At 40.8% G+C, this 27,585-nt stretch overlaps 1 protein-coding gene across 1 annotated transcript in view; it reads right to left on the bottom strand.

The window, feature by feature from the left end:
• Nucleotides 1–10,528: 10,528 nt before the first annotated feature.
• Nucleotides 10,529–27,585, bottom strand: part of LOC102075266 (mucin-5B) — a 42,316-nt gene continuing 25,259 nt past the window's right edge. Inside the window, exons 26-47 of the mRNA XM_005496276.4 lie at nt 27,463–27,547; nt 27,224–27,261; nt 26,026–26,181; nt 24,676–24,768; nt 23,804–24,045; nt 23,118–23,295; nt 22,575–22,825; nt 21,973–22,156; nt 21,256–21,448; nt 20,419–20,597; nt 19,723–19,792; nt 19,450–19,571; nt 19,048–19,079; nt 18,433–18,610; nt 17,758–17,862; nt 17,070–17,110; nt 16,387–16,509; nt 15,366–15,461; nt 13,947–14,075; nt 13,056–13,095; nt 12,259–12,382; nt 10,529–11,717 (exon numbers count right to left, since the gene is read on the bottom strand). Coding sequence (XP_005496333.2) covers nt 11,543–11,717; nt 12,259–12,382; nt 13,056–13,095; nt 13,947–14,075; nt 15,366–15,461; nt 16,387–16,509; nt 17,070–17,110; nt 17,758–17,862; nt 18,433–18,610; nt 19,048–19,079; nt 19,450–19,571; nt 19,723–19,792; nt 20,419–20,597; nt 21,256–21,448; nt 21,973–22,156; nt 22,575–22,825; nt 23,118–23,295; nt 23,804–24,045; nt 24,676–24,768; nt 26,026–26,181; nt 27,224–27,261; nt 27,463–27,547 — 2,834 coding nt within the window. The 3' untranslated portion in view covers nt 10,529–11,542. The remainder of the gene's footprint in view (nt 11,718–12,258; nt 12,383–13,055; nt 13,096–13,946; nt 14,076–15,365; nt 15,462–16,386; nt 16,510–17,069; nt 17,111–17,757; nt 17,863–18,432; nt 18,611–19,047; nt 19,080–19,449; nt 19,572–19,722; nt 19,793–20,418; nt 20,598–21,255; nt 21,449–21,972; nt 22,157–22,574; nt 22,826–23,117; nt 23,296–23,803; nt 24,046–24,675; nt 24,769–26,025; nt 26,182–27,223; nt 27,262–27,462; nt 27,548–27,585) is intronic.

The following is a 27,585-nucleotide window of genomic DNA, read 5'->3' as shown; positions in this document are numbered from 1 at the left end:
TAAGAGCAGCACAATATGCTGTATTTTGGGGTGATTGCATTGTACTGGCATGTGATTTAGGGAGAAATAGTTGCTTTTGCCAACACAGAAACAAATTTTCTCCTGCCATTATGTTAGGGCCCCTTTTCACATCTCCTGTGCAGAGTGTTTGCTGAAGTCTGTCTGGCCAGTTAAGCAGGAGGTTGGCTGTGCTGCAGCAGAGTTGTGGAAAGCAATTAAATGATTTATTACTTCTATGGAAAATGGGTTTTGGAAAGCAAACATTATTCAGTGCAATATCACCAGTAGTGACACACAGCAGTTTGCTTCTCTAATGTTTTCCTTTAGGACCTCACGAAACACCGCAGAATACCACTGGAGTAACAGTTGGTCCCACAGGATAGCTAATCCTGAGAAGAAAATGTGACTGAGCTAGGATAAAGGAGGTGCAGTGAACTTTTCTGCAGTATGAACACCAAAGAGAGTCTGAATTTGTGAGAGTGAATTTCAAACATGTGATTTATGAAATAGAGAGTCTTACAAGCCTCCACAAATCTCTGCCAGGCACAGCGAAAAAATCTAGGTTACTTGATTTAACTTCAGGCTTTGAGATTGTCACATTCATGGTGAAGAAAGAGTCACAGATTCAATAAGGGGACATTCAGCAACATTACTGTAATTATAACAGAGATTATAAAACTACTGCTAAAAATCCAATGTGGGAGCTGAGTAAGGAACACTAGTTCAGGACATGAACTATGTTAAGTGCTCAGTCTGGCAAAGCTCCTGGACATGCCACTACCATCATGATTTATGTCAAATCATGTACTGAAAGCAAGAGGGCGGAGTTTAATTTGGCTCTTTGGACAGAAATACACCAACGGTCAGGAACATGTTGTTCAAACAGGCAATATGGACTTCAGTGTGCACTCAAAGTATCAAGGTGGCCTCTTGACTCATGCCACTAAAACTCATGCATCTGGTATACGCATGAAATTTAGTATGACTCTCCAAGCGGAAGAGAGTTCTGAGCTCACCAGATTCCCTTCTGGTAACCAGAAAGAATCATGTCAGGTAATACCTCATAAATGTACTGATCTCTACCTTAAACCAAATAGGTTTTTCACCTTTGCAATTTCCTAAAAAAAAATGTTACTGGGCCTTACACATTTGATGGCTTAAAAAATACGTCTTACTTCAGATTAAGGAATATAAAGCAAATAGCTCTGTAAAACCTGTTGATTGTTCCACCCTTCTTGTATTGACTTTCTGGATACAGATGATATGTGCATAAAAATATGCAAATGGACTCTTTACCTTTCATCTGAGAAAGCTGTCAGCATCAGATCTATTTGGTTCTCCACAAACATTCATTTCTACAGGCACATAATAGAGGGACTATTGTTTTAAGCAGGAATTAGGAGCATAGTAATGCAAAACACATGAAATAACAGGATTGATATATAATCAAACGGATGTTGTACTTACAAATCTAACACTTTACTATAAACAAAAGAATAACTCTCTCTTCCCACCGTTTCTTTATTGTCTCACTAGAGTTCTGCTGACTTCAGTAAATTTTGTTCTGCCTTATATTGGCCTAAGTAAAAGCTGTAACACCTGCAACAACAACACTGGATTGTTTCAAACAGACTTAAAGGGTAACACAATCAGCAGTGCTTGATGAGTAATACTTTCTCACTATATGTATACGTTATGCTGAAACTGATGTAAAGTTATTATGCTCAATAACTGATGATGTAAATGTATTGAAAGAATACCATAGCAATGTGAGGGCAATAAACTGGTGCAAGCAGAAAGGGGAAAATGGTTACTAAAATACATTTAGTAAATCATAAATTCTATATACACAAATAAAAGACAATTTAACAGTAAGCATACCCATAATGATTATAAACAAATTTTTTGTAATGCTAAATATTTTGATACTTAATGAAATGGAAGACCATCATGTTATCTTCAGAAGTGGCTTAAAAAATAATTTTTTCCTATGTTTCCCTTAAATCCAAAAATAATTTCCAGTAAATCAAGAAGATATTAACCTAGGACTGACATGTAGTCAAACTGTGGTACTTTTTTTTTTTAATGCCATTTTTGTGTATGCAGTTTAATCTAATATCTATCAAAATATAAGAAAGCATTTCAGTGTTTTTACAGGCAACATAGACTTTCGATTTTTAATTTGTTCTGTTAACAGCTTAATTGTTTTAATTCTCATCTTTAGATATTGTAATGGAAAGATTAAGACCTACCAGAGCAAATGAACTGGCACTTTATAAAATTTCATTTCTGGAATGCCTACTACTGGTATTTTTCAAAAGCCAGAGCTCAAAACATAGCAATCTAAGTTGAAGAACATTTAAAAAATCACTTTATGAGATTTACACCTTGCCAATTTGTCATATTTAAAAATACTGCAAAAATTTCAGACCAAAGTTATTTTCTGACATCAACCCATGCTCAAAGAAAACCCAGATTTATGTAAAAAAGATATCATGCTCAGTGTTTGTAGTAAGCCCTGTAGTAACAACATCACTGAAGGGGAAAGACAGACTTTCAAAAGTTCTTCATCACTGTTCCAGTGATGTAATTATGCACAAAAATTTATAACAGCAGAAATTACTATAACTTGTGGTTATTTTGTTATTATTTTGTGGCACAAAAGCCAGGGGTACGACAAACAGGTTGAGACCAGCTGCAAGTTAAACTAAAAAGTCAGTGTGGCCTGGCAGGTTAGAGCCACAAGCCCAGAGAAAAGCAGGAGGGTTTTTTGGTAGTGGCGGAAGGTACTGGAGTAGCTTTCTTTGCCAAAAAGGGGTGCAGAACACTGCCATGTTTTTCACTGCTTTTTGCATTCATTAAAAACAAAAACAAAAAACAAACAAACAAAAAAACCCAAACAAACCAAAAAAACCAAAGAAACTATAACAGATTTTCAGTTTGGTGAAAGTAACTGCTATTGCATGTTCTGATAAAGAGTGTGTCTCTGGAGAGGAGAAGAACATAGAATCATACATTCATAGAGTGGTTTGGGTTGGAAGCAACCTTCAAAGCTCATCTAGTCCAATACCCTTGTAAGGGCATCTTTCACTACCCTAGGTTGCTCAGAGTGCTGTCTAACCTGACTTTGAGCACTGCCAGTGATGGGGCACCCACAACTTCCTCAGGTAACTTATTTCAGTGTCTCACTGATGCTATTAAAAAAAACCAACTTCTTTATCTACAGTTTAAACCTAACCTCTTTCAATTTAAAACTGTTGTCCCTTGTCATGTCACTATAGTCCCTGGTAAAAAGTCTTTCTATACCTTTCATATCAGCCTCCTTTATATATTGAAAGGTTGCTGTAGGGTCTCTGTGGAGCCTTCTCTTCTCCAGGCTGAACAAACTCACCTGTCAGCCTCTCTTCAGAGGAGAGGTACTCGAGCCCTCTGGAACTAACCGATCTGTGTCTTTCTCGTGCTGGGGACTCCAGAGCAGGATGCAGCACTCCAGGTGGGCTCTCACCAGAGGAGATGGAGTAGTGGGGAGAATAACCTGCCTCAGCCTGCTGGTCACACCTCTTTTGATGCAGCCCAGGATGCAGTTGGCTGTCTGGGCTGCAAGGGCACATTGCCAGCTTATTTCCAAGTTTACATCCCCCAGTATCCTTCAGCCCTTCTCTGCAGGGATAACTCACCATTAATTAACCAAGCAGATTGCACAGATATCAGGAATTGCCCAGTAATAATTGCAGCCTGAAGTAATTCCTCTTCAGGGAGATGGATCCTTTTCTGAGAGTAATTGCACAGATTTATCTGGGGGAAGGTTTGGGAGGGCAAATGCATAAGGAGAGGGTATGAAACACAGGAGCTGAGCCTGCAGCAGGAGCCTAGATGGGGAGAGAAGGAGCAGGGGCTCCCTGCAGCTGAGGGCAGACCCAAAGCCACATCTGAGAGGTGAAGGACAGAAGAGGGCTTCCCAGGGACCCTGAAGGCAGCTGGCAAAGCAGAGGGGCTGGCAGGGGCTGGACTGGGGAAAAGCTCCTACTCTTCATGAACAGAGCTCACAGGAGACCTACTTAATCAAACCTTTTAAAACAGATTCACCTCAGACCTCTACACTCCCTCTCAGGGTCATCCCACTGCAGATTCTGTACTCTAGTAAATCCAGTTGCAAGATTTCTGGGGGAATTTTTTTGCCTTTTTTCTTTCTTTCTTTTTTTTTTTTTTTTTTTTTTTTTTTGGTAAGGGAGAGCCCTTTTTACTTTAAAAGCTTTCCACTTCAGTGAACTGGCTGCCTAGGGATCCTGTCACACCACGTTTCTGTCACATCATAACACCACTTTCAATGTCTTCTTGTATCAAATGACAGGTGGGGATTTTCAGAGAAAGGAAATGCTTTTCTCACTTTTAGATTCTGCTGGTGTAAGCATATATTCCACTCTAAAGGACAGTGCGACAATCTCAGGGCTTGAGTCGTACTGCAGACTGGATACATAATTAATTTAGTTTTCTTTGAAAGAAAGCTGTGCAGATGAAGCAGGACCTGCTAGTCCAGACAGAATTCATTAGCAACAAAGATAACACGTTTCAATGTTTGACTGCAGGAACAAGGAGAAACAGTTCTTAATTACTAATAATCCCTTGCATGCATTATTAACAGACTATTTTGTTCAAATAGCCAAGCCTGCAGTGTTTTACAAGCTTCATGCACAGAGTAATTCATCTTTGCTGATGATAATGAAAAACTTTGTTATTATTTTGTTAGAAGACTTTCTCAGGCAAGGCAGTCCACCTTACGAGGAAAATAAAAAGAAAAAATGTCATTCAGTTTTAAAGCTGCCATAAAAAGCTGTGCTTAGAAAAAAAAAATCCTGAATCATATATTTATAAAAAGAAAGTAGAAGAGAATCAGGCCCAAAGCTATTATAAACTAGGGAATTCAAAGTGATAAAGAAGCATTGGAATGGAACTGTATTATGGAATCCCACAGTATCTACAAGCAAGAATGATATTACACAATATTGTAGAACTGTTCATCAGATAAAATAACAACTCATTTTTATAGAACAGAAATCAGAAGTGCTAAGCCATCCCACAATATGCCCAAGGTGCAAAGAAGCTCCTTTCACTGAGTCATATTCTGCAGTGAAAAATCAACATCAAAAGCAAGCAGCTTAATTAATTAGCTATTAATAAAAACATGTCAGGAAAGTCCAGCACACTTGACAGCACTGCACTGAAAGCAAAATATGAGACTGCTAGGAAACATTTGTTTGCTTTTTTCAACTTGATTGGGATTTATTTTTCAGATGTTTTTCAAGTCACTGAGCTTGAGGGAAAGGTGAATTTATAGGCATAGCTTCTCCATCTGGCAGAAACCTCTGCATTGAATAATTATTCCATTAAGAAAGTGTAAATGTAGGATGACAATGTCTTTGAAACTGATTTTCCTTCTATAATGGGTATAAGGGTCATTATTATGGTTTACTGTGAACATCACAACATTGGACATGAAAATGTCACCCAATCAACCACTTGCTCCTGGAAAGGCACAGGCATCTCTTGGAGGATGTCCAGTCCAATTTATTTGGTGGTGGAGAAGAACAAACATCCACAGGAGCTACAGGGGCTATTCTGGTTCTCAGTAAACAGACACCAAACAAGAACTTTGCCATACAGACCAGCATTGCAGGATATAAAAATTCAAAGGATTTTCCAAACTACCTCTTTAGGAACAGTGGGATGAATTATAGCACTTCCTAAAAATTTTCCTGGAGCAACAGTGAAGAAAGATGGATTTATAGCATGTGTCTCATACCCAGGCAATCTATTTCATGCCTAACCTGAGGTCTGGAAAAACAGAAAACACCATCAAGAGGAAACAGTAAGTTCAAGCAGGCATGCTAGAACTAAATTGGGATATTTGGGGATGTAAAGTTTTGTGCCCTGGTTCTTGAGAAAAATAGCCCTTGGGCAAAGGCTAATTTCAGGCCATAAAGTAGCAGCTGGTATGGCTACAGTGCACTTTAGTAGCCTTTTGTTTATAGAACAATGTGCACTGCAGGTCAGATTAAACTCTGGTTTTAAGCCAGGTTTTTATGGCATTACAGGAAATACATCAGTCAATATGGAATAATGTGAGATATGCAAAGAACTGAAGTCAAGATGCTGCAAATGAGTGGCAATTGACTTTCCTCAAGATTCTCTTTGAGTACCAGTTCAGGGAGAGATGGTGACATGAAATAAACCATTTCAGAGCTGGAACACAACAGAGTTTATGCACTTCTTCAGAGACCTTCATACACTGAAGATGAATATAACTTATAAATAAAACACATAGGGATGGCACTAACTTCACTGCTAATTTAGCCCAATTTTAAGCTCCTTTTGATTTGCTGGAGTCATGCTGAGGGACATTAATGTAGGTCAAAATACGACTTATTCAGTGTCTTATTAATAATATAACTTATTCTCAGTATTGAGAATGAGATCAGTTTCTAAGGACTACATTTAAAACACCAAAAAAACAGTGAAGAGGAACATTCAGATAATGACTATAAATGCTAAAAGCAAGTGAGGTGAGAGTAAGCCCTTTACGAAGAAGCCATTACAAGCTATGAAACTATTCTCAGCATTAGTCTTAGTAAAAATCAGAGTGAAAATATTTTTGACTGAAAATGCTATGGTGGAGATGTTTGAATTAGGATATAGGGTTGGCAGAATTTGTGGTGAATATCTGGTGCTCCCTGTCACAAATATATAATATTGGCATTTGGGATCAAATCCTCACATTGCTTAAAGGATTTAGATGAGGTAGGGCTGTATTTACCTCATACTAGGAAGTCAAAAGAAGGAGAGTTAGAAACATTTCCAGAGAACGGCTGGGCTGAGGTAAGATGCATAGCAATTTTCAGTAACTAAACAGAAAGAGAACAGTGCTTCAAGTCTTGATTTCTACAGACTTTTTTAAGCTGAATGGGATAAACCATTGCCTACCTATTCAGTCTTTCTTGGTTTCTGGACTGGATGCTCTGGAGGATCTGTAGTTATATAATTTTATTTCCAACAAGATAGTTTAAAAACAGGCCTTTGGAGAAATCAAGCTCGAGTGAAACAGGGATATCTGTGACCCAAAGTGTCAATCCACAGTTTCAGGAAGCCACTGGACAGATTGCATTTGAATTAAAAAAAAAAAAAAAATAAAGCCAGGGAGTACCAACTGAACTGCTTTACAGACTACTGATGGAAATTGAGGCCTCACGTGTTTTAGAGAAAAGTAAAGTGCTTTAAGAAATTATGACGTGTCTGTGGCTTCATGATCAAACTGTGGCCTCCTCCTGACAGAAGGCCAATCATCCAGGCAGGCCTCCAAGGAGGCTGCTTTCCTGAGAGAGGCATTTCGATTGTCAGAGGTTTAAATGGCTGTGAGAATGGCCCTGTACAAGGTAAACTGAGACTCTATTGTTGCCCTAAAGATACCGAATAATCAGATCCTTTGAAGTGTAAAAACAAGAAAGATTTTCACAACTGATACTTTTGTCTTTCTGTCTTTGGAAAATCGTCACAGTTTTTCTCTAAAGGATGTTTTGGATGCCAGGTAAGTAGCAAATACCATGTTGTATATCACGGCATGAAGGCTTTATGAACTTAAATGTTACAATCATATAAAAGAAACAAAAGCCTACCTTTGTCCTTATCTTAGATCAGGAGGGAAATATAAACAAGGCCAAGAACATGTCTTTGAACACACGAATCTGTAGAAGCATCAGGCACAGCTCTCAGACCACTCAATCTTTATTCTCCCCCTCACCTAAACGATGATCCATCGAATTTGCCAGATTCTTTTCTTTTCTAGTTCTTTACTAATCAGATAACTTTCCTGAGTGATATTTAGACAAATTTTTCATGTTTACCTTGCAACTTTCCAATTGTTAAGCTGGTACACTGAAACAAAGTAGGTGTAGCATTCTTTTAAACAATCCCTTCTGTATCAGAGGGCATTTACAGTTCAGAGTCTTTGTTCTCAGCTTGAGATTCTAGATATCAGAATAGATTGATCTCGATAAAGCACATCATAGATAACACTACAGGTCGGATTCCACAGCCAGGGGATCGCTCAGTAGAGAACTAGGTCAAAGAATAGCGCCTCTCCCCAATTAAAAATTCAGAGTACAACCTGAATTTTCTACTCCTCCTTGCAAATGCCAATCACTGGTAACAAAAGCAAAAAAATAAATTAGCTAAGCTACATGAAAGTAGCGTTGTGAACTGACCTTTCCAAGCCTCAAACCAAAAGGCAAGTCAGAGTTCATCTTGTAACAGCAAACCAGATTCAGAGCACACCGGTAAAATGATAAAGTGTCTTAGGAATTGTTCACCTGACATGAGGCAGTATCTCTGACAAATATTTATTTTAGCAATATGTGACAGTACTTCCTGGTGTGCTGGCTCAGAACTGTTCAGTGAGTTGGGAGTACCATCCTCACATGATAAGGTAAGAATGGCTCCAGGCTGAAACCAGCTGAGCCCTGGCCCAGCTGGCTCAGCTGAGCTCTGGTTCTCCTGGGGTTACCCTATTGAAGTTTGTGCTGGTGTAAAGAATTCACACAAAAGGAAGAAACAGTACTTGGAGTCATGCCACTGATTTTCCCTGAGTTGCACCAGGGAAATGTTTGACTTGCAGAGACCAGTCAGTAACTGGAAGAGATGGCCTTGGGTACAGATGAAGGCTTGACCCTGGCACACATGAGAAGCAGCCACACAGCAACAGCAGCAGGATCATGGTCAAATCAAGCTCTTTCCGACAAAGTCACCTGTGCTTAACTTTGCCTGCTCTGATGCGGAGCTAGTGGCAACAGCCTGAAGAAGGACACACAGACTTCTGCTGCAGTCCAGCTTGCTCTGTATAAGCAGCAGTGCTGCTGCCACATGCAGAGGCACAGGCTCTAACCAAGAAAGGCCAGCTTGTCAGCATCTTGATCAAACAGCCTCCAGACTGATTTTTGGTTTTGTGCAGAGGGAGATGTTTGACCCATTGACTTGAGTATTGTCTGTAGTAACAGTCACCACAATGTAAGCTATTAAACTATTAGAGAGGGTCCAAAGAAGGGCAACAAAGATGGTGAAGGGCCTTGAGGGGAAGTTGTATGAGGAGGGGCTGAGATCACTTGGTCTGTTCAGCATGGAGAAGAGAAGACTGAGTGGAGACCTCACTGCAGTTACAAGCTCCTCATGAGGGGAAGAGGAAAGGTAGGCACTGAATTCTTCTCTGACCAGTGACAGAACCCAAGGGAATGGCCTGAAGTTGTGTCAAGGCAGGTTTAGGTTGGTTATTAGCAAAAGGTTCTTCACCCAGAGAGTGGCTGAACACTGGAACAGGATGCCCAGGGAGGTGGTCACAGCACAAGCCTGACAGAGTTCAAGAAGCACTTGGACAATGCTCTCAGGCCCATGGTGTGATTCCAGGGAATGTCCTGTGCAGGGCCAGGAGTTGGATTCAATGATCCTTGTGGGTCCCTTCCAACTCAGCATATTCTGTGATTCTGTAATATTTACTGATTGTCTTTATTTACTGACTGTCTTTTAGCTGAAGAAGCTGAAATTCTCATTAAAAGCCTTTACCTTGCCACCAGCTAAGTAAGACTGCACCTTGAAACAGAGAATCAGAAAGTTCTCTTTAAAACCTGGCCATCAGGCCTTTAAGTAGCATCACACAGGCCAGTAGATGCTGGATTGAGTGAGTAAATGAGAGTGCCAGGTGTATCTGGGAATGAGGAAGGTGCATGTGAGATTTCACATGATCAAAAACATCCTGGAGATGGAAATATGCTTTTGGTTCAAGCATTTCACTCGCCTGAATAGCAAAATGCATGCCAAAAACAAGCCAGAAAGCATGCCTTTAAATCAATGCCATTCTCAGCTTCTGTGTAAAATCTCATCATCACTGAAACAGACAAGAGATTAGAAATCTAAAGACAGCTGGTATGATTAGATTGTGGTTTATTCCCTTATCCCACCTGAAGATAATGCAGAGATGTGAAAGGTTTCTGATCTTGTTCCTGTCAAGTCATCTGGCTGACAATTATTGATTTGCAGGGTTGGTTGGCTGGTTGATTTGCATGAGTGTGTATATGACCACTTCCAAAGCCTACTTACTATCTGATGACAAAAGCAGTCAAGAATGACCTCTTCCCCTCAGGGAAAGGCAAGGAGGAAAGGAAGGGATGGCTTTTTTTTTGGTGCTGTTCTTTGCATTGCAAAAGCATTTGTGCACTTGATTTGTATCAATAAAAACAGTTTTCTGGACTAATGTGAAATTTGTACATAAGCCTCAGTCAAGCAATTGTGCCTTCCAAGGGAGCTGCATTGCACAGAGAGTTAGCTGAATTATTTGGAGGTTCCTAAAACTTATAATAAAGCAACGTCAAGGATTCCCACAATTTTAAGATCAGTAACACCATGATGAGACAGTATACATCAAAGAACCATGACATCTGCTGGAAGGATTTATTATGAAAAATAATCAAATTAAAGATTCTTTGGGGCTCAAAAGCTGCAACACTTTAAAAATGGAAAGCTGAAGTATAATGAGTATCACATCTACTTGGTCAGTTCAAAAGCATTCCCTGCAAAACAATTCTCAAAAAGCCTCCTCAGCAGGCAGCAGGACACTAAGAAAGTCACACTCTTCAGTTCTCCTTCACCACAAAACACAAATTGCTCAAATAACAGAACCATCTGCCTTCCTTGTGCACTCTCAAGGTATTGTTGGCTCATCTGCACCCCTGTTCACATGAAATACTGTCACCAGTACCACTGGGCATGCTAGCTGAGAACCAATTATTTGTAACACAAATCACAGTCACGCAACCAGTAGTGAGACTGAACTAACACATACATGAGGGCTTGATGTTGGCAAATAAGAAAAACCCCCTGTGAGATAAGGACTCCCAATAAGGGTGCAAATATATTCACTTTGTCGTGTACATGTAAGAGCCATGTTTTTACACTCCTGATACAGTGCTCCCAGTGAGGAAGGGAAAAAAGCCACCTTGACTTCTTCCAGTGACCCAGAGTCACAGCCAAAGTGGATTTGGGACCACTGGGGAGAAGAACAGAAATGTGGCCCAGAGCCAAGTCCTGCCTCTGGGTGAACTGCAGCTGTGGAAGTGATTGTTGTTTCACTTCTAAGGGAAATGAAATACATGTGGTTATGGTTTAAAAATGTGCACTTTCTTCAGGCAGGACTTTTGAAAGGCATCAGCTGTCTCTAGAGTGTCTTGCAATAACCTTGGTATATGTATCAGTATAAGATAAAAGACATCAGCCACTTTGCCCCGTTAGCAGCATCACTGAAACATGAGAACAAGTCCTCTTTGAAATGCAGTTTATTCTACAAACATTTAGAGTAAAATCTTAGCTAATTTCCATAACTGCATATAATACCAGAAAGAAAAAGCGTTACTATGGTCATTTGAAGGTTACTTGCAGCTGTTTTCTAAACTACTCACTTGCTAGGGAAGGATTAAATGGGGGATGAAATGTTTCCTTTAGTTCATACTCATGTTATCCTCTTTGGGCATTTTGTTTCCACACATCCACATTCATCTATGTACACATATGTGAACTGGACTGTTTTATGGTTTGAGCAAACCAGTTCCACCTTCACTTTGTGACTTCTTTTTTCATGGCAGCATGTGCATTTGTGTTCCATTTCACTGGCCTCCAAAGAATACCTATAGAAATGAGATTTTTCATATCAGTCTGCTGCCTGTGGTCTTCCCAAGCTCATCTGTACTTACTGCTCCAAATGCACGTACTACCAAGGAGCAAAATTTCGTGTCTATTCTTCTGCTTATTCATAACAGCCTTTCCTCAGGATCCTATTGGCCATGCAGGGCCAGATCCTTTGACAACAGTGGGGAAAATCCCAGTAACTTCAGTGGATTTTGGATTAGGCCCATTCTAGCAAGACAGAAAGGAGCAATTCATGCAGAGAACAAAAGGTAGGAAAGCCTCCTAGAGCTGTTCAAAAACCATACAACAACATGCTTAAGAGCAGGTTCAATAAATGTAGCTGACATCTTTCCCAGGGGATCCATTTTCCTGACTAAGATAAGGCACTCTATCACACTGAAGCCATTGTTAATGACTCTTCTTCTGCACATCCAGTTTCCCAACAAACAGCAGGAAGGGGACAAACAGCAGCAGCCCACTGGTGACAAGAGCCCAGGAAGACAAGCCACAGACAAGGACAGAGAAAGGCTTCCTACTTACACGGAGTAGGTACTGCACATCCCTTCACAAAAGGGCACTGGGACAGGAGCAGCTGACTTGCAGTTGCCATGGACGATGTACTGCTCCTTCACATTGCGTTTGCATTTGTGTGGCAGGTCAATACCTGGGCAGAAGAATGCTTCTGTTAAGCTTCTTCAGACTGGGGAACAAATGTTTTGAAAGGTATCTGCTAGTACACCAAGGACAATTCATCCTAGTAAAATTTCTCACAGTTCAAACGCACAACCAAACCCACAAATGAGAGTGTGAAGAGGCATTAATTCAGCAAAATGATTCCCCACCAGTCAATGTACTTTTCCATTTGTGGACTAGCTTTAGCATGTAAAGATACTGTTGAATCAATATCTAAAGGAGGCATGAAGGGTTTAGGTTTTTCTAACATGGCTATAAATTACCTATGTGGCTCTATAACAACCTGGGATTTCTGAGTGGATGCTACAGAAAAAAAACCCCAAAAGTTTATTTCTATGCAATTTGCAGATGCAAGAACACGGAGAATATCTTCTACAAGTTTTCTTATCAGGAGTATAGTTCAAGCTAACAGTAATTCAGTTATTTAAAAACACAGAAAAGGAGATAAAAAATTTTAGTGTTCCCACTGGAAGAATAAGGCAGATTTTTAGTCTTGGCTGTGAGGTACAGAACAGCTCTGCTGCTGTAAAACTGTCTTTCAGTCTGTGGAATCTGCAGGCTCTCAATCCATGCAGAAACAGGGCTACAAGCAGGGAAGGACCAAACAGTATTGGAACACAGAAGCAGTGATTTAATGCACTCACATGTCTTACAACAGCCATCTGAAGACACCTCAACTGTCCCCTGTATTGAAAGTAACCAGAACAGTCAGTTCAGATGCATGTAGTCCTAAGCACACAGTAGCAATGATGAGAGCTCAGTTACAGTCCCTCATCTCTAATCTATACAAATTCCTCATCAGACCTACTTGCGTACCAATTATATATAAAGCTGCTTAAAGAACCCAAAGCAGAACAAATCACCCAGCAAGGAAGGGAGAGAATTTTTATAGAACTACATATTCTCTCACAAGCGAGATAAGATGCCCTGTAACACATACCTGATCTTATTTAGGTCCTATTGAAGCCAGAATAAAAACCCCAGCCAGAGACAGAGATTGCCAGTTGTCCCTAGAATTGAGCAGCCTGGGCTGGACAGAGCCCACCCCAGAACAAACTCAAGTACATGGCTGTCCTAGTCCCTGCTTCGATCTGCTGTGAAGTCCCAAAGTGCTACTGAAAGTTACTGGAAACCACCAATAGCTGAAAGCCTGGGTATGAATATTACCCCTTGCTCATTCATGTTCCATTTCCCCGCTTAATGGGACACCACATATCAGGAGACATTTTGTTCATCAGTCCCACAAGGATCCATGATGAGTCACCACTTGTTCAATTGCATTTTATAACACTGATGTTTCTCAAATGATGAAAATCCTTCCCTGCTATTGCTCCAATACCCTTCTTTTTCAAGTTCTAATGCTTATCCCACAACAATGCAAATGGTGGGCTTGTTTGCTTATTTCTACGGGACACAGGGCTGGAAAAGCACATTTCTTTCAAACAAGGAAAGATCAAGAAATACTCAGCAACTATAACTCCCAGCCAGGATCAAGGCTCACTACAGAAGTCTTTCTCTGGCTGTAAATTACTTACTGGCACGCAGTTTGCTTCTTCAAATGGCAGGCAGACCTTTATTGTACTAGTCAAGGAAAACTGGCCTGCTGATTCAGTGCATGTGTAGTGAGTACAGTTGTCATATGGATCTTTATAACTCTTTCCAACCTGATAAAAACAGAAAAAAAAAATTAAAAAACAAAACCAAAAACAAACAAACAAAACCCCCAAGCCAATGGAGTATAGCAAAAAAATTAGAAAACTGAAACAGTAATAAAGTCAATGAACTGGCAGAGACTGGGTTGCTCATATCACTCTGAAAGGACTGAGATGTCTGCAACTCACATCTACAAATTATGTACCAAGCTCACCCACTACCAGTCTATGCAAAATCACTTCTGTGGCCTCCCGGGGGAAAGAATGAAAGAATGGCAGAATGAGCATAAAGGTATTAGCAGAAATGTCAGAAGGTAGGTGTGCTAATGTTTGTGGGCTGAAATATACACAAAAGAAAAATAACTCTTTCAATGGATTTCAGCAATTTTCTTTTTTTAATATTTTTAAAAGGAATGAAAGAGAAACAAATGTCTTTGCAATAGAGACTAATGTATAACTGCAAAGCCTCGTCATGTATAGATAAAAACTATATATTGGAACAGAAAAATCTAGCTTGTAAGATAAATTATCAAGGAATAAAAGGATGAAATAGAAAATATGCAGAACACAAGAGCTGTCAGAGAAGCAACTGCATGTAAGACAAGCCACTGGTTGAAACAGCATCATTAACCATACACAGGAGTAGCAGGCTGTAATAAAACCAAAAAAAGCTAGAATCATGAAATCATGGTATCATTAAGGGTAGAAAAGACCAAGCCATATCATCGAGGGTAGGATCATCAAGTCCATCCCTAAAAGGCTCAGCTTCTGCCTACACAACGCTACATTCACAAGACACGATGTTTTAGCTGTGTGTGTTACCAAGTCACACAACACTACAGCAGCTGTGTCACTTGACTTCTGCCTCAGCAAATTCAGAACCAGTGGCAGCACAGCTATATCAGCTTGCTCACACCGTATCCCTGTATCTTCAGGGCAAGACAATGAAACTGCTTCAGATGGAAGCAGTGTGATGTGAAGCCAGCACAACGTATCTCTGCAAAAGCAGTATCACACCATGTCACCATCCCTTCTAAATTCTTTCTTGCTATTTCATGTCAAGAGAAGTGGAGGTAACATGATTTCCATTCCTGACAGAGAATATAATTGTAAGCATGGTAGTGCCTATGAAATCCACACAGCAGGGAACAGCTGTATAAACATCTACATTCACTTTGGAAACACAGACTTTTTTACATCTCCTTGAGGTCCTCCCAGCCTTGAAATGCATGGCATCGATTGAAAAAATGCTGAAGTCTTTTTGATAGTTCAGCCTTGTGTGCAGAGCAAGGGAGTGCTTACCTCAATGGTCACATTGCCAAAAGGAAAATTTGCCACACATGCCACTTGCTGGCACTGGCTGCAGCACTGACCCTTCTCTTCCACGTAGTGAAAACCCTGTGGGAAAAAAGTTTCAATTTATCCATCTTAATCTGTGTCTTGTTGCTGAAGCATCTTTGGATCAAAGCTACACTGAAGATGGCAGAGGAAATGAGCCAGACTTCTGGTTTCAATTTTGTTGTCTTTTGAAATCTGTTGGAACCACATTAAGCCTGACAATCAAAGCTGGTAATTTTTCTGCCTTACTGAATAATGACTTCTGGGTACTTCAGTTGCTGTGAAGACCCTGTCATTGACTACTCTTCTCTTCAGACTAACACAAAAAAGAGGTGAAATAAATTAATTTAGCACATGATTACTTGCACAATCTGCCACCAGTGCTTGGTCTGATATCATTATCTACCAGAACTATTGATGTCAGACATGTGAAGATTTTCTCCCCGTGTTTTAGGTATGCATTGGTGTTCTGGTGGCTGTGGAGGTGGTCGCTTCAGTAAAAAGTGTAATGAAAGGTTTTGTCCATTTTTAACATTGGTGATGCATCTGTCCTTATCTGGGCATGAATGGAAAAGCAACCACCCTACTTATATTCAGTAACAGACTGAACAACTTGAGTGCTAATTCTCACAAGTAATGAGGAGTAATTGAGTATTCCCCATCCACAAGTGGAAGTGTCTGGAAAGATATAAACCACTGTGCAGTTTCCTCACAATCTTCATTTATGAGCTGACAATGGACAACATGAACAGAATGACACAAACATCTTTCAGCAGTCAGACTTTAACAGGTTTGCAATCATTTTCCCTCAGAGCACTTTTCCAAGGGTGACCTCTTAAATTTGCTGGAGCAAAAATAACAGCACCCTAAAAAGGACTTTACAAAGCAATTAATAGAAGAGTCTATCCTGCTGTGTTGCACGGATAAAGCAGTTGCACTGTCCCTGTTTCAACCTATCAGGCATTATGGCCAAGGAGGTGCTGACCTGCTGACAGGTGGTTTGGCACTGCACAGGAAGGCACTGGATGCGGTTGGTCTGTGTCACGGGATCCTGCTCATCCGTGCACACACAGTTCTCACAAGAGCTTTTAGGCACCACTGCCCCTGGCTGGAAATATAGGGGAGAAAGAAAACCATGACAAGAATTCAGAGGGTTCTGGAATAAACATCCCCCTGGCCAATTGAAAAAACTAATGCTTATGAGGTTTACTTTTGGAAGAATTTCCTGAAATGAATACACATCCAGATCTCTAAAACTTCACCATTGGTATCACAAAATGAAGACAAGGCTGACATTCCTGAGTGTATCAATGATGTTAAACGAGTTTTCATAAATTTCAAGCATTTCTGGACAGTTTGAGCAAGCAGTAATCTTACAACATTCAACGAGCTTTAAAATTTGTGTTTCATTACAATTCTGACCCATTGGTTCTAAAGTGTAGGTAAGATCTCTTTTAGCAAGCAAGTTACTGGTTTCTAGCATTACCTATTGAATAACCTCTCCCAGAATCACAGATTGCTTGGTGTTGGAAGGGAGACTACTGGCAGGGAAGAATTACAAGCCATTCTAATCCTGCTTTTTGTATGAGTGTTGAAAACAAGAACTTCAGATAATTCTGACTCAAGCAACATTAACTCCTAGGAAGAAGTGTGTGGAAGAAGGCCTACCTTAAATTCAACTCCTTCAGAAACACATACACCTTTTGGTACTGTAAGAAAAAAAATGAAAAGGTTGTGCTAGGAATGATGCAGTTTCTGTACTCATCTCTGAATTGTGAGTGATTTAGAGAAGTCAAAGAGTAGAGCTGAACTTAATAGCCCGTACAAGAGGGGGGAAAAAGCAACTAGTACATGGTGATATTTGGTATTCAGAAGCCCATATGTAGCATCTGCTTAGATGATATGCATTAAGTGGGGATAATTCTATACCCTGGTTTTTTCCATAAAGTAAAATTTATTTGCCTTGTGGTTTTTTTACCTATACTTGAAATTACTTGAACTTTTCTTTATTGTGCTGGTAACAAAGCTAACGGACTTATGTGTGTGAATCTGGAAATATAATTTGGCAGCAGAGCTTCTGGATGGGTTCAGTTTAACCACCATTCAGTACATGGTCAATAGCTTACACTCCCTGAATAATGAATACAGAGAACTCTAACCAGTTATTCTAAATCAAAAATAACCCAAAAAACAAACAAACAAAAAAAAAAAAAAAAAAAAAAAAGGAGGGGGGAATAAAGGGAAAAAATAGCTCAATTGTAAAGGCTGAAAAGAAAGAGGCTTCTGCCATGATGTTACCTCATTTAGAAAAATCAAATAGAACAAATAAAACATCTTAAGGAAACAAGGTACTTACTACAGGAGAAGACAGGGCAACAACCATCCTCAGATATAGCAAGCACTGGTTGGAAACCTAAGTCACATCCTGTTTTGTTGATAATGCAGGTTTTTATATCACATTCTGCAATACACAGCAGAGACAAAGTAAGCCAAAACCTCCCATCCAGCAGTGTTACTTATGGAGAGAGCTTGGAAAAAACCATCCTATTACCATTGCCAGGATTCTCTGTCCTACATCTTGATATTGATACTGGGAATGGCCAGGTTTAGGAGCAGGCCACTCCTGTGCTGGGATGGGCATTTGGGACTGGGACGGTGCAAATGCAAAGCTGAGGGCAAACATATGTCAGGAAGCTTTAGGGAAGCCTGGAAAATGAACACATCCTCTCTTACTGTGATGAGAGGGAAGGATCACCCTCTCATCTCAGAAGGACAAGAGCCAAAGGATCCTGTGGAACACCTGCTGGTCCCAATGATCCACAGGAGATTTTCCAGTGTAAATATTTGTCAGGTCATGGCACTAATTTTAGAGAACAAGGTGGACCAGACGAATTTTCTCCTGCTAGCAAGAGCTCCTGGCACATAGATGGAAAAAATGACAACCAGTGTGCTGTGGGGCACCACATCTCACTTAAGGATTACTGATAAAGGCAAATATTGTCATACTACAGCAAGTGAAGGATCTGCTCACCACAGACTGTCTCTGTGCAGCAGGGGTCTTCCAGACGTGGTTTTATTTTGCGTACAAAGCCTTCTTTTGTGCAGTTGACAGGTGGAGATTTAGCACAAGGGCGGGGGAAGCAAGAGATGTTCAAGGTTGCTTCATCACAAGTACAGTATTGGCAGTCATGTTCCCAAGCCTCTCTAGGCTATAAAAACAAGAGGGATAGCAGTTCAGAGAGAAAAACCTGGAAGCATTAAATCAATGAATGCCTGCTGCAAGCCAGTGTAGGACTGAGTTGACCGAATTTATTGTGTAGGAAAATTGCAATTCAAATCCCAGAGGGAGAAGAAGAGAAGAGTAAGAAAAAATGGTATTATTTGCCACCTTCCTTTTCAGGTTTATGTGTTTCCAGGAGGAAAGCCTAATAGTTCTACCAGGAAACTGATTCCCACAAACTGCTGTTTCTGTACCTCAAGTACAGAAACAAGTTCTGGAATTAATAAAATCTGATTTTCTTCCCAATGTCATTGCAGTTCACTGGTTTTTAAGCTTAGAATTAAAAGAAATAACTTATGCAGTCATTTTCATAGAAGGTCACAGAACACAGATAAACTATAAAGACAGTATTTTCCTTTCTCTTACCTGTTTCACTGACCCATCTTGTGCAGTGCAACCTATAAAATGAATTAGATGTTACTTTAAAGGTAACTCCATCAGGGAAAAGAACAGAAGCAGAAAAACAGGAACAGAAGGAAGGTATTGAAATCTGAGAAACAGCCACCAAGAGAAATTCAGAGTGCAAAGTCACAGGTTGTAAACACAAAAGCATCTTAAACATGCTATTCTTTGTTCTTTTGAAAGTTGCATCTTTTGCATATAAGAGCAGGCAGAAGCTCTCAATCTGGAATGCTCCCAGCTTCCCCAGAAAGGGTCAGTAACAAGATCTACCCTATTTCCTCTGTACCCAAAACAACTCCCTTAATATGCACTTCTAGTCAGGCTCTGACCCCCATTTCCCACAGCACCATTTATACCATTTCTTACCACAAACTGACACACAAATGCCATCATGATCATTCAGCAGAATTTTTCCATCAGGACAGTAGCATCCTTCAACAAACACTGGTGTGCTATTTTGGGAAGGAAGGGTGTTCGGAACAACTCCTCTGCACAAACAGAATATAAATGAGAATGAATGAGAGGCAAAAATTGCCCAGGGCAATCAAGGCACCTAAATCCCAAGGGAATGTGAATTTCAAATTTCCCTGGCAATCTTCACATTACGGAGTTGAAAACCGCCTTATGGAAATGACCCACCTGCTGAAGCAAGTGTTTCTTTTTGCTTCCCCGCACGGCTTGTACACCTGATCCCGAGGACAGCTGGCCTCTGTGGAACATTGCAACACACAAGTTAAGAAGCCCAGATCCAGGTGTACCCTCCGATGCAGGGACACGGAGGGACAAAGCCCAGCTACCGCGGCCACCTCCCGGGTCGGCACGGCGCGGCAAGGGGGCCCTGCAGCCAAAGGGGCCCATGGGGCAGCAAGGGGCGAGCGCCAGGAGCAGCAGGGCTCGCCCTGAGGGGCCCATGGGGCAGCAAGGGGCGAGCGCCAGGGGCAGCAGGGCTCGCCCTGAGGGGCCCATGGGGCAGCAAGGGGCGAGCGCCAGGAGCAGCAGGGCTCGCCCTGAGGGGCCCATGGGGCAGCAAGGGGCGAGCGCCAGGGGCAGCAGGGCTCGCCCTGATTCACGGGGCGGCCCGAGCAGAGGAAGCGGTGCGTTGCCATCTAGCGCCCAAGCTGCGGGGAACACACACAACACCGCGGCTGAGCTACGCAGGAGACACCGTGGGGCTGGTTCCCCCTTGTTTTGCACCAGGTCTGGGCTGGAACAACCTCGTTGGTTTGTCCCTGCTGTTTCTCAGGTCCGGAGCAGCAGGGGAGGGAGGGCAGAGCAGACTCGCTTCTCCCCAGGGGGTGTTTTCCGCGCTAAGCCGCGGCCCGTTCCCAGGCTCACCGCAGCGCCCGCCCGCCAGGCCCCGCCAGGGCACGCAGACGCCGTGGAGGCCGCAGAGCGCCGCGTAGGTCTGCACGCTCTGGCACTCGGTGCTGGGCTGCTCCTCCGAGCACCCGCTGGCCACGCACGCCTCGTAGTACGGTTGGGGGAGCACCACGCTGTGGCACTCCGTCAGGGTCCTGCACAAAGCAGAGAGAGAAACCTTGGGCTGCTTCCAGGGAAGAATTCAACTCAGAGCCAAACCACCCCCCCTGCTCCGGGCAAAACCTCAAGGAACAACTACAAATTGTTCTCATAGGCAACGCACCCCCACAGCTTCATAAAGAATGAGCTTTACCTGCCATTCTTTACAAAGCTTTGAAAGGAAACAATATTGTGTTGGACTGCTACCTGCAAAGGCTCCTGCACAGCTCATAGCTGTAAGTCTATATGCTGACGTTTTTATGCCAGCATGTTTGAAAATCCTGCTTTAAACCACAAAATTGTTTTAAAAACAGACACATATATTTGCTTACTATATTCTGACTGTGTTTCATATAATTCAGAGCTTTAAGATACTAAATTTTAGCTAATTCCCACTTGCCTTTTCCAGAACTGACAGGCAGAGGGAGTGCCAAGCAGCAGACACAATTAAGAGAGGACTGATTTTGCTGATGCAGTTTAAAAATATCTGCCAAGCTCAAAAGCACACACATCAGATCACTGCTCAGTTTCACAAGGTATGCAAAACTTTGTATTTTCTTCATATCCTAGAATCAGTTCACCCAAGCCATTTAGTGAAGAATGTAATTTCCCTGTGGATTTTTTTTTTTCTGATACTTTTGGGAGTTGCCTTACCAGATGATTTTACACAGATTAGAAGGCACACAATGCTGATGATCGTCAGTCTTCGATGGCTGTGAGACACCAGGGTTACAGTATCTGTTGGTAGGATATGGAACTTTCCAATCTAGTGCCATCTTTTTGAAGGACTTGACAACCTCACCATTCCTCTTCATAGCATCATCAGACTTCTGGTTGGTGCAGGTACCTGGTAGCAATATAAAAATGACAGTTCAAGGACAGTTGATGCTGATGAAGCTGCTTTTAGAGAAAATCTGGGGGGAAGTTCTCTTCCTTGTGTGAAGGGAGCAACACATGGGGTTCTGGATAAATTCCCACAAACTGTTTCTAGGAAGTGAAGGCTCAGAGAAACAGTTTGCCAACTACTCATGAAAACCAGAATTGATGTGTTGGCTGATACAGTTCTTCTGGTGGCCAGAAAAACTGAGATGGCACAGGACTCTCCACAGTTCCTACATTCCTATATGAAGTAGATATGATGAAAAGGAAGGCCCTAGAAAAATTCTATCTCCATCCCCCAACAGACTGTGAACAGAATGAAAGATATGACTTAAACCTACATTCCCCGACAGTGTCTTTCCATTAAATAAATTTATTAATATTTGTGAGAAATAGTGAAGTTGCAAGCATTCAGAGATTTTACAAGAGAATGAGAGATAGAAGGAGGAAAATTCAGAGCAATAATTTTTGTCAGCTGATGAGGACACTCACCACAGAGTCCCATGGTATTGTTATAAAACTTGCTGAAAGGGAGTTTTATGTAAAAGGCAAGTCGACTATAGGAGATGTATACCTCTAATTCAGGTATTTCAATTATGGCATAAAGGCCAGAACTGGTTATCCTGATACCATTCTTAAAAATGTCTGGAACAACTTTCTTGTCATCAAACAAAATCTAAAAGAAAAGAAATAAAAATTTTTTATGGGTGCTCCTTCATTGAGTAAGGAACATGATTAGTGCAGCTGGAAAGCAGAGTGGCACAAATTCAGACCTTAGGTGCACCAAATGGTGTCTGTCAGTCATTTAAGCAGTTGTCTAATATTCCTTGTTAATATGTTGCAATTTATATTTGAATTCTCCTATCAGGACAAAAACCACAATTTTCAGCTATGTGATAATTTCTGAGATTTTTAGAATGTACAGATTCTATTGATACAAAGCAAAAAAGAGAGAGAAGAAGCAAAGCAATTGCATTTCTTACCCATTCCATGTTTTATAAGCTTAATCCTTTGTCATCACAGGACATTTGGCAGTACAGTAATATAACTACAGCAAATTAACTTTGAGAATTCATTTAAACACAATACTTTACCAAGTTTGTTTCTTTTCCATGTTCCTTTGCTTGTGTCAGAATAACAACAGAGTTGGAGTAAAAAATGATGAGGGACATTGAGCAAATTGCCCCACCAGTGGCAGCACAGTAGTAGTTGTCTATGTGAATCCAGAAGTTGTGAGAGTCAGGGTGAATTGACTTCACAAGGACATAGGTGCAGTTTTCTTTAAAATGGTAATATGCTCCATCAAAAGTCACATAATGCTCATTTCCCCATCCACTGCAAATACCTAGAAGACAGAAGGACAGGCTTCAAGTTCAACTTCTGAGCTACCTGTAAGTACAAGCTGGTTTTAACCTTTTTACTTGCTTCCAGTCAGAGACAAAAATCCAGTTTGATAAAGAAAAATTACTCTAGCAAGGACATCTGCTTTCAACAGCCAAGATTTCAGATGGGATTTCTGTTCCATTGTATCCTACTGAATTGATATGAACATAATATAGATGTTGACCAGATAGACTTTTCCTTTTTGAGGCCCAGCTGAACATAACATAAATTTGAGGAATTCTCCTGCCACTTACACTGACACTCAGAGACTTCACAGCAACCGGTTTCATCAGAGTGTTTTGTGACTGGGAAACCATTGGCACAGAGCTTCAGTTGCTGAGGTGGGCAAGTCATGACAGACAATTTGATATTGCTTCCTTCTCCCAGGCAAGTGGCAGTATAGCAGTTTCCAAAATTCCATGTTTCATTAAACTATTGATTAATTGAAAAAAAAAAGAGGAGAGGCAAATAACAAAGGAATTTCACAAAATCTTTAAAATCACACACAGCAACTACATTCCTTCATTTAATTGTCTAGCATGGCAAAATTTGGTGTTTACTCTGGCTTTGGAAACCAGGCAATATGAACCATATAGGAATAAAGAGAGCCTCGATATCTACTCTTTTTGGTATATATGTTAGGGTCCTGATAACTCCTGGTGGTAGGACACTGCCAGATGTGGCTTCCTAGTCTTTGTTCAGCTTAGGTAGCTCTGCTCACATACAATCATGTAGGTGCTTCAGGTGAACAGAAGAATCTTCATCTTATTCTTTCAGTGAGGGGTTTCTGGCTTACTTCTAAATCATCTCATTCAGTCACACCTACAGTCCAGCTGTAGTGCTGGATACCAGCATCAGAGCAGAACACCAAACCTTGGCTGCAGGCAATGCATGAATGGTGGAATGATGAAAGATTAAACACATCTTCAGAGTCTCTCACCTTTCTGGGAGGATTGAGTGCAAGACAATCGCTCACAGAAGTCCTTGTGGGAGCAGGAACTTGTTTTGTTACACCAGGAGCAGGTGTTGGTGGACAGGTCTCAGAACGTGGATCACAGACCTTGAGGGTCTCAGAATGACCAGTTTTACACTCTGCCCAAATTAATGCAATCTGACATGATTTATTGCAGATGGAGTAAGCACAACGACCTGATACATTCACTGGCAGAGAAACATTTTCTCCTGCAAGGGCAAAACCCAAGTGTTAGCCTGAGGCTGCATTCTCAGCCCTGCATTTAACCATCTGTACCCAATAGCCATGCTCAGGGGACTGTCTGCAGCTCCTGGGATTCAGTGGCTGAACTGGACAGCAATTCATCCAAATGGCAAAGACTGAGGGAGGCCACAAGGCCTAATCTGAAATCCTGCTCTTAGGTACATTGGAAGGATTTGAAAATAGGTACATTGGAAGGATTTGAAAATGTGTACAAGAAGAGCCAATACTGATTAAATCACCAAGTGCATCTGCTCTTCACAAACACCAGGAGCTACTAACAGATGAAGCCTTTCCTCCTCTGCTTTTGGAATATTATTGTCAGTTACAAGCTCATGTTCAGCAGTTTGGGATTCAGGGCTCTGCTGACATCAGCACCTGCTGTAAGTTTCTTTACACCAGGGGTATTCAAACCAGAACAGAGTTATTGGATATTGGGGAGTTGTAATTCTGAAGGTTTTAGCTACAGTTCAAAGATGTAACAACTTCTGGTAATATCTAACTGTGACAGGCAGAATGAGCACTTGCTGAAGCACTTTTATCTAACAATACATCTTTCCATGTCAATGGTGCAGAAAATAAATTGCATGGTTTCTCACCCATTTGTATCAATTGTCCATTGTCATTGCAGAAGCAGGGAGTGGATACCTCTGATGAGGGAGGTGCAGATGTTATATATTTCTTATGTGGTTCTGCAGGAAATCAAATGAATTAGTATTTAAATCCTCTACTACTCTGCTTTCAAGCCCTACAACATCTCTTACATTCTCTACAACTTCCAAAAAAAATTTAAAAAAATCTTTTTTTTATTCCCACTACATTCTGTACACGTCCACACGGAAACCATCTTCTGTATTTATAAATATAAACTCCCTCTATTACACAGTGGGGTGCTGTAATACTACACACACACTCTCCCACATCAAGTTATTTTTTTTCCTATACAGAATACAATAAACACCCCTTCTTGTGTCATTTTTTCATTTCAATTTAATGTTTCTAGCCCTGCAGTACTTCACCTGACTTTGGAGAGGTGATTTCCAGTGGCACTCCATTTGGACTTTTAGTGCTTTCTTTCAAAGAAACTGTTGGTTTAAATAGAAACAGACCATGTAGACATTTTACTATGCCACCTACATTCTGCTTTCAATAATCCTGCCTTTACTAGGTACTACTCCACTGTACTTATTCAGTTTTTTAACATTTTCATTAAATACCAAACACATGGGTTCACCATCAAGTATTTAGCTCATTCACTCACATGGGAAGAGAAGCTAACATTTCATTTTCTTTGTTGCCCTTATATAATTTGCTGCCAGGATAAGAAATTTATTTATTTATTTATTTATTTATTTATTTATTTATGTACTTACTTACTTATTTTAGCTGCTTATTTTTATTTGTTCCCCACTTTTCTTTATATCTTTTAGGAAAAAGAGATAAAGCAATTGTCTGATTTTTCACATTCCATTCATGCTGGAAAATGTCTTTTGAACAGGAGTTAACTGCCAGGAAGCTTTATTTTCATAAGAAAAGTGACCTGTATAAGACTCACTTATTCCAACAGTACAATAAAAACCAGAATGTGTTATGGGTGATAAGAAGGAGAAAAAAAAGATTTAGAAGTATGAAATATTGAGACTAATGACACCAGAGTGTCAACTGTGATATGCTCAAGCTTATTGTAAAGGTTGTATGAAAAATTGCTGAATCTTTCTATTCTCTCTTAACCTCATTGACAGTAAGGTCAGCAAGAATCTATAAGATTGCACTTTTGGTCCTCACCACAAGACCCACAAGCTCTGATCCCTCCGTTTTGAAACTTGAAAAGTGTTAAATAGTGTTGTTATCCTAGACATGCTGTAGGAATCTTTTTCCAGGATGGATAAATCTTATTACCATTGTGGACTTCCACAGAATCACCACCAAGTCCCTTATTAATCTGGTACCTTGTGCTGGTGTAGTTGCAGTTCTGCAGTGGGTAAGGGTTTTAATGATCTGTCCATTAGGGCCACAGACAGCTTCACCACACCTGGTCCCAGACACGTGGCTGTACACAGTTTCATTTAAGGTGTAGGTCTTCCCATTGTAGCAGCACAGGCAAACTGAGGCGCCAAAAGAGAAAATGTCATGGCAACATTTGATGGACACTTGCAATATAAATACAAGTAAAAAGCAAACCAAACTCTGCATTTACCCTTCTGAAGGTCACAACATCAAACATGAATTACCTGGCTAAGAAACTTTCTTAGTTGCTATTTGAGAAGCTGCACTGTGAGTCTATCTTATTTATTTAAAGTGTGTTGGATTTTTCTGGTTCCTGATGTTTCTTGGAGTCAGCTTGCATGGAGGAATTACTGGTAGGTAAAAGCATGAGAACTGATACTGGCCTAACTCAGCATTGGAGCACAGGAGAACACTCTCTGGGCAGGGAATGTGACTGGGATTATTGCCTTTCTGAGTGACAGAACACTGGCTCAGGAGGTGTTGCACAGCCATTTCCATCCACAAATGAGGAGCATGCAGTGGTACACAATTGCATTTAAATATAAGAGAAGTTCTCCAGATTTTGGAGACTGTACATGTAAGAACCAAAGGAAGTATGTCTATTACTCTAACAAAATCAGCTAAACTGCAAATGTCTTATCTACTGGCTCACCCTGTGTTTTGGGATGTGCTTTCTCCCAGATATGGGAATGAACTGATACTGTACCTTAACCAAATGTGTCCTTTAGGCACACAAACACGTATCTAATAAGCTGTCTTAGTTTATTTTATTAAATAAATGGTCAGCACTTCCACAAGATTTGCCCTGTTCTAAAAGTACTTATTAGAAAAGGTACCATGAATGGCCTGCTACAGACTACAGTCTGTCTTCACTGACTACCAAGGAAGTGGAAAAGTGGAAAAGCAGTATTAATCTGTGCAAGATGAATCCTACACATCACACCTGTCTCCTCCTTTACACAATTCTTGAGGTCAAAGGCTGCATTTTGCCAATTAAAGTATATCTGTGCAGCTTTGCACCCTAATACTAAACTACCTGTCTGGCCTCCTATTGCCAATATGTTTGGTAACATGTAATATGTGATGTTGGGTTGTTGCATTCCTGCTATCACTCAATGCATGGTGAGGGTGAAAAGTTACCTTTGGAGTCTTCAGTGCATAGTTTCTCTTCAGGATCGCTGAAGAGAAAGAGTAAAAAAGAATTGTTTTATTGAAATGAATTCATATATGGAATAGCAATGTCTGCAACTGTACTACTTTTACAGAAAACCTACTCCTGGATTTAATGGTAATTGCCACTGCCTATAAACATTACCAGAACATGTCCTAGTTTGTCCTTTTTAGTCCTATTCTACCTTTCTCACCATCAACTGACTTACCATGAAGTGCAGTTGAGGAGGGAGACACACTCTCTGCTCTCCTCATCAAAATACGGCTTGTCAGGACTACACTCTGGGTAACAGCCTGGAAAATTAAACAAAGTATTCTTATTCTGAGTTACA

The sequence above is a fragment of the Zonotrichia albicollis genome, chromosome 6, assembly GCF_047830755.1.
Source record: "Zonotrichia albicollis isolate bZonAlb1 chromosome 6, bZonAlb1.hap1, whole genome shotgun sequence".
NCBI classification, from domain to species: Eukaryota; Metazoa; Chordata; class Aves; order Passeriformes; family Passerellidae; genus Zonotrichia; species Zonotrichia albicollis.
Note: the sequence above shows the minus strand (reverse complement) of the source record. Positions and strands in the feature narration are given on the sequence as shown.